The 13,350-nt window shown below is 39.9% G+C and overlaps 1 protein-coding gene across 2 annotated transcripts in view; it reads left to right on the top strand.

Moving 5' to 3' along the window:
* FAT1 (FAT atypical cadherin 1) overlaps positions 1-13,350 on the top strand; it is a 133,688-nt gene that overhangs the window by 29,394 nt on the left and 90,944 nt on the right. For both annotated transcript variants that reach the window (XM_077814557.1, XM_077814556.1), the window contains exon 2: positions 11,883-12,197. In XM_077814557.1, the coding sequence (XP_077670683.1) occupies positions 11,883-12,197 (315 nt within the window). The remainder of the gene's footprint in view (positions 1-11,882; positions 12,198-13,350) is intronic.

Here is a 13,350-nt window from a genome sequence, read left to right as displayed (position 1 = left end):
TATAAGTTTGCAAACAACTAATTTGCATGAATTAGTAAATTGGCTGGCATTACATTGGCTGTACATTGGCTGGCTGTTGCTAAGTTACCAGTCTCCTTATTTATGCCCAGTTAGAAGTTTCTAGAGCAGAGGAAAAAGCATGTGCACATGTAATTCAAAAATTGCAAATAAAGATTATATTTTGAAACAAAGGCAATTTTAAATCAGTTTTAAGAAATCTGATAGGTGATTTACCTGTGTAATCCATCTTTATTGATGATAAAACTTAAACTGCCTAGCATTTGAGAGCAAATATTTTCTGTATGGCTATCGCTCCTTATTCTTCAGAAAAAAATATCAAATAATACTTTCTATTCAAAGTATATATGTGATATAAGTAAAGAAAGGGAAAGGCCAGCATTTTTTGGCTCAGTTATGCTATCAAGACATTATTTAAATCAGCTTGTGTCATTTTTAAAAGCTCACATTGACCACCACAGATCTTCAGCATTTAAGGAGTTTAGACTGTGCCTCTTTTGGCACTCTGCCCTGTTTATACAGTAGACAAGCTGACATTTTACTTTAGCAAAAGGAATCTCATTCCATTCCTTCTTTAGCAGGAGATTGCTTCAAAGAGTTCACAGCACCGAGGTTTTGGTCTTTTCAAATGACATTTTAAGTGCTGAATAGTTCCTTGTCTCCATGACGGGACATTACAGCTTAAGTGCTATGGGGCAGTCGTTTTGCCTAGTTTAAAGATCCAGTAAGATTATGTGGTGGGGTTTTTTATGTGGTTGGACAAATAATATGCAGTTTTGTTGACATTACTCTTGGATGTTGTTTTAGTGAAACTGCAGACAAAAGGCTCAATTGTACCTTATAAGGAATGCCTCACATTGGGAGGTGTGGGGAGTTGCACCACCCCAGATTGAGGGCATGAAATAATTTTACTTTTGGGAATTCTGGAGGTTAAATGTTTTCAGACTCCTTTCCAAAGGTAGAACTCCTTCTGGCATACAAGACTGTGGCTGTCCATGGCCGTGGCTCAGGGTTGTTCCCTTTCTCTTACTCACCCTTGGCACAGTCAGGCATAATCTAGTCTAACGAATCTTCTAGAAGATTCGTTAAATTTTCAAAGGATCAGAAGCATGGAAGTGGCTATAACTTTACAGTAGTAGTCATTTTACATTTTTACACACTGTAAACAGAATATACTGGACTGTTATCTCCGTGTGTTAGAAATATAGGTTGTCAATGTTCCTTCCCCACTCTGAACTCTAGGGTACAGATGTGGGGACCTGCATGAAAGACCCCCTAAGCTTTTTCTTACCAGCTTAGGTTAAAAACTTCCCCAACGTACAAACTTTGCCTTGTCCTTGAACCCTAGGCTGCCACCACCAAGCGTGTTAAAGAACAGGGAAAGAGCCCAATTGGAGACGTCTTCCCCCAAAATATCCCCCCCAAGTCCTACACCCCCTTTCCTGGGGAAGGCTTGATAAAAATCCTCACCAATTTGTACAGGTGAACACAGACCCAAACCCTTGGATCTTAAGAACAATGAAAAAGCAATCAAGTTCTTCAAAGAAGAATTTTAATTAAAGAAAAGGTAAAAGAATCAGCTCTGTAAAATCAGGATGGTAAATACCTTACAGGGTAATCAGATTCAAAACATAGAGAATCCCTCTATGCAAAACCTTAAGTTACAAAAAGACACAAAAACAGGAATATACATTCCATTCAGCACAGCGTATTTTACCAGCCATTAAACAAAAGGAAATCTAATGCATTTCTAGCTAGATTACTTACTAAGTTTTTACAGGAGTTCTGAGTCTGCATTCCTGATCTGTTCCTGGCAAAAGCTTCACACAGACAGACAGACCCTTTGGTCGTCGTCCCCCCCCCCGCCCTGGTCCAGCTTTGAAAGTATCTTGTCTCCTCATTGGTCATTTTGGTCAGGTGCCAGTGAGGTTATCTTAGCTTTTTAAGCCTTTACAGGTGAAGAGGTTTTGCCTCTGGTCAGGAGGGATTTTATAGCACTGTATACGGAAAGGTGGTTACCCTTCCCTTTATTTTTATGACATAGGTAAATACATTAAATCAGGGGTGGGCACATTTTTTGGCCCGATGGCCACATCTGAGTATGGAAATTGTATGGTGGACCATGAATGTGCACGAAATTGGAGGTTGGGATGCAGGAGGGAGGGGAGGACTCTGGCTGGGGATGCGGGCTCTGTGGTGCAGTAGGGTGGGACTGAGGGGTTCAGAGGGCGGCAGGGGGATCAGGGCTGGGGCAGGGGATTGGGGCCCGGGAGGGGGTCAGGGGTTCAGGCTCTGGGCGGCGCTTACCTCAAGCAACTCCCGGAAGCAGCAGCATGTCCCCCCTCCTGCTCCTACGTGGAGGCGTGGTCATGCGGCTCTGTACACTGCCCCGTCCGCAGGCGCCGCCCTTGCAGCTTCGATTGGCCCTGTTTGCTGGCCAATGAGAGCTGTGAGGGAGGTGTGTGGAGCCCTCTGGCTGTCCCTATGTGTAGGAGCTGTAGGGGGGATGTGCCGCTGCTTCCGGGAGCTGTGCGGAGCAAGTCCCCAACCCCGCTCCCTGGCAGGAGCTTGAGGGCCGGATTAAAACGTCTGAAGAGCTGGATGTGGCCCCTGGGTCATAGTTTGCCCATCCCTACATAAAATGAAACGTTTTGCCTTCTATCCATCTACCTTGCTTTCCTTTACCATGTCTGATGGTGAGTATGAGGCTCTAAAGGACACGTAACACATAGAATCACACGTGCCAACTCTCCTGATTTGTCTTTGTCCCTACTTGAAGGGGAAACAGTTGTGATGTTCCTCCTTGAAGCCTCTTGAGACTGCTGAACAGCAGACAAACACTGTCTTTCCTCCTTTTCCAGATGGTCTTCACTCCTTCACCCTGCTGGTGCTGCTGTCTTCTTAGTAATTTTACACGTCAGTGAGGCATGTAGGATGAGGAGGTGGTAAAGAGGCATCAGGAGCTTTCTCCCATCTAGCCAGCCTTGGTCAGGGGCAGCAGCAACCTTAAGGTTAGGGCCAGGGAGAGGAGGAACTCATAAACTGCAAACGGAGATGCAGAGGGAGTTTAGGAAAGGGAGAATGGCACAGGAAGAGACAAAAGTGGGGAATCTTGTGAAGAGGAAGAGAGAGAGAAATGTGTCTTGCCAAGACAGAGGAGGAGCAGGCCAGCAAACATTCCCATCTAATCTAGTAGTGATAGGGGCCACACTTCTTCCAAACTGCCCCAGAAAGACACAAACAGGAGCTAGAATTCCAGATTATTTGGATCAGTGAGGTGAGACTGTGTGGGTATATGTACTTGTGTTCAGGTGCGGAGGATGAATTAATAGGAAAATCCAAATCTTACTAGGATTTTTAATGAAACCATATAAAATGGGATTACCCCCATCATTCTTTGTATAAATTTGCACTGAAACATCATTATTGTAACATCATTATATCATATATTAAGGTGATGTCATTATGTAATATAAAAAGGCAGAGGATGCAAATGTTGGAGGATATCTCTCTTGCTCTATTTTTTTTTCCTGGACCTTTGTTATTGTAGAAGAGTGGAGTTTTAAGAACAGCCGGAAAATTGTATCTATTTTGAAGCCGTTATAATGAACAGAGAAATTTTGATAGCCTTATTCATGCTCCCCAGAAGTCCCATCAGTATCACTCAAGGAGCATGGTACTAATGAGCATCATATAAGTATCAGAATCTGTCCCTACGTGATTCATACACTTAAAAACACCAAAAAACAAAAAAAGAACAAACCAGAAATTTGACCAGAAAAGCCACACAGTCATCTGGTGGCCGTGGGCCTTCAGGTTGATTTGAACCTATTTTTCAAATATTGGCAACTGTGCATAGGAGAAATACAGCTGTGCATACATGTACGTAGCAGGGAGGGACTGGATGAGAGAGTGAATTTCAATAAACATTAAGTTAAAGCCTCCTCTGTTTTTTTCTTTTGCTACTTGAAAATGGGTAGTATACAGCTTAAATAATGTTTTGTACTTTTATGTCTCACTAATGAGTTAAAAGATAGCATACTGTTTTGCTGTCAATACAGACAAGTGACAGTAGGGAAAGCATGCGTCTTGGTTTGTAATAGATTTAATCTGTTTAATTTTTAATCCTTCATTTGAACTGTCTATTGAAGGTCATATGTGATCAAAGTATATGTTCACTTAGTTTTCAAAATAGTACTGCTGTTACTTCATATAGCAGTAACAGGCTTTAAAAGTGGCTGAGGAAGGTTTTGATTTACCAAGCTTATTAGAATTTAGATTAATTAAGTTTGTAATCAGATTTCAAGCATCATGTTCCAGGCCAGGGATTTCTCTTTGTTTGTTTCAAATGTCATTCCCAGGGCAAGCTCTGCTAAACTGCATTTTCATGCTTTGCCGAGAAATGATTGCAGGTTTTGATTTCCATTACAGAGTCATTAATATTGTTAATGAGAGTTTTCGCGGATAAGCACACTTAAGGAGGATCATCCTTGGGAATTGGGAGTATTATAGTTGGAGCATTTGTTAATTGGTTGGAATTGGTGTATATAAGACTGTCTGCCCTTCGTTAGATTTATACATTTATTCTTGGTTTATTAGTGACTTTGGTCATAGTGGTTTGGGCTATTTAATTTAAATTAGACATACTATTAAGACCTTGAAAATTCACATTTTTGTCAACAGTTCTTTTTTGTTGAGAATGAGAAATGTACTGCATTTTAAATAAATCCATTATGGCTTTTGTAACCTACAGCATCCATGATATTCTCCAAATTGTGAAGTGGCTAAAACATGTGGCCCCGGTGGTGAAGGAAAAAGAGGGTTGTACCTCTCAACCTCCAATCCTAATTCCTCAAATATTGTGCTCTTGGGGTAATTTATTCTTCCAGATTGATGCTATCCCATTGAATTAATTTAGGATCATCCGCTCTTACTGAGCGTCTCTTACTGAAGTCATTAGCTCCAGTGGGAGCAAGATCTGGCTCTAAGTTTGCAACTGTGTGTAAATGAGGGAAGAACATGGCCCCATGCTCAGCTCTAATTGGAGAACACTAGTGAATTTTCTTAACTCTAGGTTAGTATTTTTTTTTCCCAAAAGGAAATATCAGTTCTGATGTCCCTTTGCAGATTACAGTCTAGGATAAGATTCATCACATAATTATGTTTTCTTCTCACTAGTCTAGGAGTAAAACCCTAATTTTGTCCTGATCTCTTGAAAGGCTGAAGAACTTCTACATCTCGCCTAGAGAAAAAGGGTTTTGGAGTTCAGATTTCACCATCCCCCCAACAGAGCTGTATTTGATGGACAACAATTCTTTAGCAGATACAGAAACTAAAGAAATTTTTAATAGTGATTTTCCTTCTTTGCAGAATGCAACTAGGTCTAGGGGCAAGATAGGGAAGGGAGCATAGCATTGTAAAAAGGCAAGATTACCAGGCTGCCTAGGCAAAAATGGGTGAAGAATTCACTGATAAAATTTCCTTTCTATGAAAGAAAAGTGATAAGAAGTAGTAGTGCCTATCTGTAAAGTGTTTAAAATGTAGGGGAGGCCATTCAACCACCTTCCATTTAAAAACTGCCTAACACTGAAAGATATTAGTGATGCTTATGAAGGGCCAGATTCTTGTTTACATAAAACTGCTTTATACCACCCTGACAGCGTAAAAAGACCTTTCAGTAGGTGTCAGTGTAACTTAGTCCCACTTTCAAGACCTCATTACACTGCCAGATTGATGTAAAAGGGCCTTAATATAAACGAGAATCTCACACAGTATGTGCATTTTGATGTTCTACCTTTCCTCTTCATTCTGAAATACTGGCTTTACTGTCAGTGTGATATGAAAAATCGTCCTTCAGCATCTTCATCTTTTGTCATGAGAGCAGGTCAGTTGGAGGTGTGTTAAGGGAAAATAATCAGAAATATAAATCCCAAACTCTATATGGTGGTGAATGTTCTATATTTATGTGAATTAAGCACTTGTTAAAGTGATGGATTTGCAGCATGGATTAGAGCCAAGTGTAGCACAGTCAGGAATTGAAATTTACATTTATCTAAAGTCCAGCACTTGCTATATTTGTTCTTGGACCCATGCCAAAAAAGCAATGGAAGATGGAGGGATAAATGTAGATCTAATGTAGCTTAAGACCTGATACCTTGTAAACCACCAGAGCTAAAAACAAATATATATATTTTTTTCATACTGCTGAAGAGGTGGAAACTCTACCCACAGCTATCCCAGTGGAAAGAGCATTTATTTACTGGACTTGGCTGGTCACAAGGTATCAGAAATCACACCTTCTGATTCTTTCTTCTTCTTAGTATTTGAAATGAAACATAATTTTTGTGACTGCTCTCTTGAAAACCACTGGAGCTCTAATCCAATGATTTACTAGGTCTGAAAGCTTAGAATGCTGGCTTCCAAATAGCATAAAGAATTAGTCTAGCTAGCATAAAGCATTAGTCTGCTCTAAAACTGCGTGAGATGGGCTACTAGAATAATATAGTAAAGATTGCAAAGAGGAATAGTTGGCAGACCAGCACAAGACCTTTAAGGACCAATTCACTTTTGGGAGCACTGGTCCTGGACTAGTGATAGGGAAGAAAATACTGTTATCTTTGAGAAAAGCATCTTCATCCTGGTTTAGCTTGATCTGTTCCAGGCCTGTAACTTCATGAGCAGAGCTTGAAAAATCTATTGAATTGTGTGTGTTTTTGTGTGGTCCAGTGTCCCTTGAGATTTAAGGTGCGACTATTAGTGTCATTCTTTTATTGGTGATTTAAAACATTTAAGGTCAGATCTGAAGGAGAGGGGCTGGTAAGAGATTTTAAGGTGTGGCTTTGTGCATAGTTTCTGATACAAACTGGACTGTGATTTTTAAACTATTGAATGTATTTTGGGTTGTATATTTCTGTAGGGGGAGCCCTGGAAAAAGTCTGGCTTGTCACAGCCAGAATTCCTCCGGGGGGAGTGCACATTGGATTAGTAGCTCTGCCCCATTTTGAAAGATGTACTCCTCAGAGCTGTCCTGGTGTAAAGGGGGAAAGCTGAGTCATACCCTCGCACTCACCCCTCCCATATCCTTTTCACCAGGTTAGCTCTACTAACCAGGAGTAGTGGGTCTGGTTCCAAAAGAAATTGTGGCTGACCTGTGTACAATGTGTGAGGGAAAGCTGCTTGGCCTCATTTCTTCCAGCTCCCTTTTGCATGTACCGTATACTGAAGCAGTGGTTTTTTGTATTTTCGTTTTTAATATTGTCAGACTAACTTAATTCTTAGAATGTATGTGTCCATTTGTAATGAGGTATCTATCTTCTCTAATGTGCCTATCACTGATAGCTGTTCTGAAGTGAAGGGAGGTGGAGAAGTTTGTTTTTCTGCTATATTTTGTTTGCAAATTTGAGGAATCTTCGCATCAGGTAATGTCTTTTTTTAACATTAAGTTCAGGTCCCAATACAGATATCAGTGTTGTTGTTTTCTCAACTGTTCCATAGAATGAACTTCTTTCATACTTGTTTAATCTGATTCAAACTTTTAAACAGCAGTCCTATTGAAGAAATATTTGTTCAACAGTTTGGGATTTGTTCCAACAGGAAAAAATGGAAGAATGATTCATTTCACTCTCACTGTCAGCTTAGGTAGCTCAGGTTTCCGGATGCTAATCACTAATGCAGACTTACAGTGCAGGTGACCCTAGAGCAAGTTAAAATTGGAAGAATTCTGAAAGCCAACACTATCCTGTTGGGTAGACATCTGTGCTAGATGAGTTGTTCACTGGTTAATTAATCAGTAGCACTGTAGGTTTGTCATTGTAAATTTTCACAAAAATCATAGCTTTGTCAAAGTGAAGAGTTTGTAGAAATCATCTTATGGACCCAGACTGAATTTGAAATAAAACTAAACATAAATGTACTAACATTTTCAGGAGTGTCATGTTTCTGGTTGTTACCCTGATAATCCTTTTATATTAGAGTTGCCAGGTGTCCGATTTTTGACTGGAACACCCAGTTGAAAAGGGACCCTGACAACTCCGGTCAGTGCTGCTGACCGAGCCGTTAAGAATCCGGTTGGCAGCACAGTGAGGCTGGCAGGCTCCCTGCGGCTCCCGGAAGGCTCCTAGGCGGAGGGACGGCCATGGAGTCTGTGTGTGCTGGCCCTGCCCCAAGTGCCAGCTCAGCAGTTTCCATTGGCCTGGAACCGTGGCCAATGCAAGCTGTGGGGGCAGTGCCTGCGGCCAGGGGCAGCACGTGGAGCCCCATGGCCACCCCTTTGCCTAGGAGCTGGAGGAACATATCACTGCTTCCAGGGAGCCACCTGAGATAAGCACCATCTAGAGCCTGTGCCCCTACCCCCGTCCTGTGAAAAGGAGCAAGTGAGTGAGGGTGGGAGAGAGTGGGGGGGTGGGGCCTTAGAGAAGGGGAAGGGCCTTGGGAAAGGGGTGGGGCAAGGATGTTCAGTTTTCTGCAATTAGAAAGTTAGCAACCTATTTTATATGGTTCCCCTCTGAATCTAGGTTTCTTTTGTTTTTGTGCAAAAACATTTTTCTTGTTTAAATAGTAGATTTAAAGTTTTCAGGTGTTGGAGAGAGATGTCAAGGGAGCAAGACTTCGACAGTCTGTCTGTAGCTAGGAGTCACCATAACTAAGGAGAGGAGGTGGAATTTGTAAAAGGGGGTGGGTGAGTGCCTTGAGGAGGTCTGTCTTAAAGTCTACCCTTCTGAGAATTTTAAAACCATACAGGGCCATTTTAATATTAATCTGCCATTTTATTTTGAGATAGCCAGTGTTAAGAATGCAGGGGAGGCATATTATGATGATAGTTGCTCAACCTAATAAATAAGCGTGCCACTGCATTCTACACAAGCTGCAAGCAACAGAGAAGCCCTGCTAAAAGCCCTGCTAGGAGGGAATTAATGTAATCTAGCCTTATGGTCAGTAGGGCATGTAGCTTTTGCGAAGTTGCCACAGGATAAATAAGGGCACAGCCTGCACAGATTGTACAACTGAAACTCTTGCATGCCACATTCAGCACATGGGGTTTCTATGGAAATGCTGTGGTTAAAAGTGAAGTCAGGATTCTTAATCTGGTTCATTAACTCTCAAGTAAGTCTTCTTAATAAGTAAAAAGACATAAAAAATACAACAGGAGTAAATAATAAAAATAGATCCTGGACATTCGGGGGGAATACAGATCAGACAGATACACTTAAAAATAATTTATGTTCTCTGTGATATTTAGACATTATGCTTGCAGGATGAAGAGCACAGCTAATTGGCAACTGCTTAACAGAGATACAGTGATTGCATATTATGATTATTTGTGGTTTTTTGAAAGAAAATCCTAGGTAAACAAAGTACAAATACAAAATAGAAAAGTGGAAAATATAAAATACCAACTTATTTTAAAGTAATACCTTATCTTTTCAGTACTTTGCTGGTATTAGTGGATTCCTCTGCAAAAAGAAAAAGTACCTAGACAGACACTATTATCTATTTTGTTTTTAAGAGCATCCTATACAGAATATAATTTAATATACAGAACTCTCATTTGCCCTTGTCCTTTACTCCAGCCCTACCGCTTTCTACATTTCACACAACCAGTTTCCATAGTGACATCTGGTGGTAATTCTAAAATGTTGAATACTGTGTTTGAAATGATGTGCATTTCTGCTTTAACAGTAAAAGGTTACTTGAATTTTCTTTCTTGTATTAGAAGCTAGCTTTTTCAGAAAATAACCCTGATTTCATTTTGGATTCAGGGTTTTCATGATCAGACTCTCATGCAATTTCCCGTAAGGACAAAGACACAATTAAGAGTTTGAGAAACTGTTAATCGTATTATCTTCTGCATCGGCCAAATTGTGCTCTCTGTTCATACTACTCCTAATGGGACCTCAGTGGCAGTTATATTTGGACCATAATTTGTCCTCAGATACACAATCTGAAGATATAAATTTAACAATGTTTAAACCTCTTAGAGTAGTTTTGGTGAGGGGCAATATTCCCCCCCACCTATTAAAAGCAAACATTAATTATGTTTAATGAAGGGAGAGGTGTTACAGTGCCCCTAAAGCAGGGGAAATGCAGCAGTACTATTTTTACAAACATCATGCTCCAGAAGGTACACTCATAAATGTGTGTTTACCTCGATCCAATTTTACTGACAGCATGCATGAGCAGAACAGATAGGCACAGGATAGTAGAAAATATTACATGCACATCATGTAAATGTGTCCACAATCCCAAACCTAGCTGGCATGTCACTGTTCTGGCTCATTTGGGCTCCAATCACGATTAGGTCTTTATGCATTACTGTAGCATAAAAAATAATGATGATGGTTAATAATGACCGGCCTTCACAGTGCCCCTTTATGATTATCACATACTGTTGCTTTTTTTTGGTCCCTCTCTTTGTAGATATTAAGGTGTTTTTATGTCAGGTCCTCTTTGGGTCTAGCTAGAAAATGATGCCTGGGAGAAGAGAGTCTGGATGATGTAAGAAAGATTGGCTCAAAGGAAAGAGGGTGAAATGATTTTAGTGTGTCCTGCTCTTTGAAACCTTTTGATATTATCCCAATTGTCAAATAAATTACATTATACGCCACATTCTTGGCATGGAAACATATACATTATAATTTTACCTTGGGCAGTAAGATGCGTGTAAAATAGTGCTGTATGTATTTTCCCTTTATTGGGTCAGATTTTGGTATCCTTGTTCAGACAAACTCCTGTAGATTTGGGAGGTAAATTGTATTAAGTGTGTATTCTGTAGCTGCTCCTCTGTTTCTTTAGAAATAGTGAATTTTAGTTCTTTTTGGGATACGCAATGAGGGTGAGAGGAGCACCTTCATTTGCCAAAGTAATGGCAAACACTGTAGCTAAGGCTGAGAAGGGCAACATAAACCTCTCTCTATTTTCAGATTTCTCAAAAAGGTTGTGTATATGGATTCAAGTATTTATACACATTAAGAAACATTCATTTACATAATTCACGCAGACACATAGATACATATGAGTGTATATGTCACCAAATTTTAAATAAAAACAGGAGTACTTGTGGCATCTTAGAGACTAACAAATTTATTAGAGCATAAGCTTTCGTGGGCTACAGCCCACTTCATCAGATGCATAGAATGGAACATATAGTAAGAAGTGACAGAGAAGGTGGAAGTTGCCGTACAAACTGTAAGAGGCTACACACATACAGAGATCTGCTTACTGTATGTTCCATTCTATGCATCTGATGAAGTGGGCTGTAGCCCACAAAAGCTTATGCTCAAATACCTTTGTTAGTCTCTAAGGTGCCACAAGTACTCCTGTTCTTTTTGCGGTTACAGACTAACATGGCTACTACTCTGAAACCAAATTTAAATAGGTTCTCACTAATTTAAATGGTGATAAATAGTTCAAAACCTTGGTACTAAATCAGTTAGATAATTTAATACAGTGTTAAACTCTCATTGTTAGGAGTGATGAATTGAGAGGGTAAATCAAATCCCAAAGACTTCAGATAACTCATAATTAATATCTTCTGGGCAGAAATAGTTTCAGGAATGATGTTAAATGATCAGATAATTCTCAAGAGAGGTTAAAAAAGAAAATAGATTTATAAATATTGAAACAATACAATATAAAAATTCAGACCCTTTTAGTACTAATTAAGGACGTTCATTTTTAAACTTTCAGGTTAACCCTACACACACACACACACACACACACACACACACACACACGAATCTGTGCCATTCATTTGTGACTTTTGTGTTGGGTTTGGTGGGGGGGGGGGGGTTAACTTTTTTTTTTTTTTAACTTTTTATACTTATGGAGCATTTAATATTGTTGCTTTTTTCCCTCCTGTTGAACAGGTGTAATAGAGACAGCTGATCTGCTGGACCGTGAGACTACCTCACATTACTGGTTAACTGTTTATGCAACAGACCAGGGTGTTGTGCCTCTATCTTCCTTCATTGAAATCTACATAGAAGTTGGGGATGTTAATGATAATGCTCCGCAGACAACAGAACCTGTTTATTACCCAGAAGTCTTGGAGAATTCACCTAAGGATGTATCTGTCATTCGGATTGAGGCATTTGATCCTGATTCCAGCTCTAGTGAAAAGTTGACCTACAAGATTACAAGTGGAAACCCACAGGGATTCTTTTCAATAAACCCCAAAACTGGTACGTGTATATCATAGCTTTATGTGACATGTGTATCAGTTAATTTATTGTCCTGTGTAAATGCTGTGGAATGGACATAATTAAGAAAGTATTTTTTACCTATTGAGTAGCTTTTTGATTATAATGTTCTAGTCATACTTTGACATCACACAGTTAAAGAGAGAACCAGATTTCAGTGATTTTTAAACTTGTTGGGTGTAATATGACCCTCATGTAATTTTCTTTCAAGTTGTTGTGTTTATTTTTTCCACTTGAGATTTTTGTTGACAGGCAAATAGCATAGGGACGATTATCAACCATTTTCTCATACAAGTAGTTCCACTGAAATCAATATGGACTACCGTACTTGTGTAACTGTTCACCTGTGTAAAGAGTTAGTATTCTAGCACATAATTTGAAAATGGTAAACTGGAGAATGTTGTTATTCTCAAAATGTACCAGATACAATTCTGTTGCAGTGTTATGGCTAACATTTGGGGGCACCTAGAAATATTGCAGTTTCTACAGAAGCATAAATAGAAGAAATGGGTGATGCTGAAATTAGGAATACTGAAATGTGTGTAAGAATGGAGAGATGGGAAGCTAAATCCTGTTGTTAGTTTTAACTGAAACAGAACAATGAACTAAAAGAAAGTAAATGTTACTTAGAACAATGTAAAGGTTACCCAATAATATCTGCCTTTGGATGACTGTAGAAAACATTCAAGATATGTATGCTGTTTTTTTCATTAGTCTTTACAAAAGGTACAGGAAGTGGTGCAAATGCCGAGACTTGTCAATGATTCTCAATTTAATCATATATCATTGCTTAGGGCACAGCTCTGCATTGTATGTGGGAGGTATGTGCAGCTGCTATATTACAGTGGGAGTCCCAGGAAGCACTTCTGACTGAGTCAACCAGAAATGCCTCCTGGGTATCCAGGGAGGTATATACTACAGCTGTGCTTTGTCTTCACCCACACCCTGCCTCCCTTTCTGGGCAGGTTAGTATTGCTTGCATTGCTAGTACAAACAGTGGTTTCACTCTCCAACCACACAAAGTCTAGGGAACAATGGAAGTAATTCTGCATTTCCCTCCCCTCCCCTCACCCCCCACTGCCCTTGTCCATTCACACAGGGGCTAGTCACAGGGGATTCAAAGGACCAAAGCTTA

This window comes from Eretmochelys imbricata, chromosome 4, assembly GCF_965152235.1.
Source record: "Eretmochelys imbricata isolate rEreImb1 chromosome 4, rEreImb1.hap1, whole genome shotgun sequence".
NCBI lineage: Eukaryota > Metazoa > Chordata > Testudines > Cheloniidae > Eretmochelys > Eretmochelys imbricata.
This window is presented reverse-complemented; position numbering and strand designations above follow the sequence as displayed.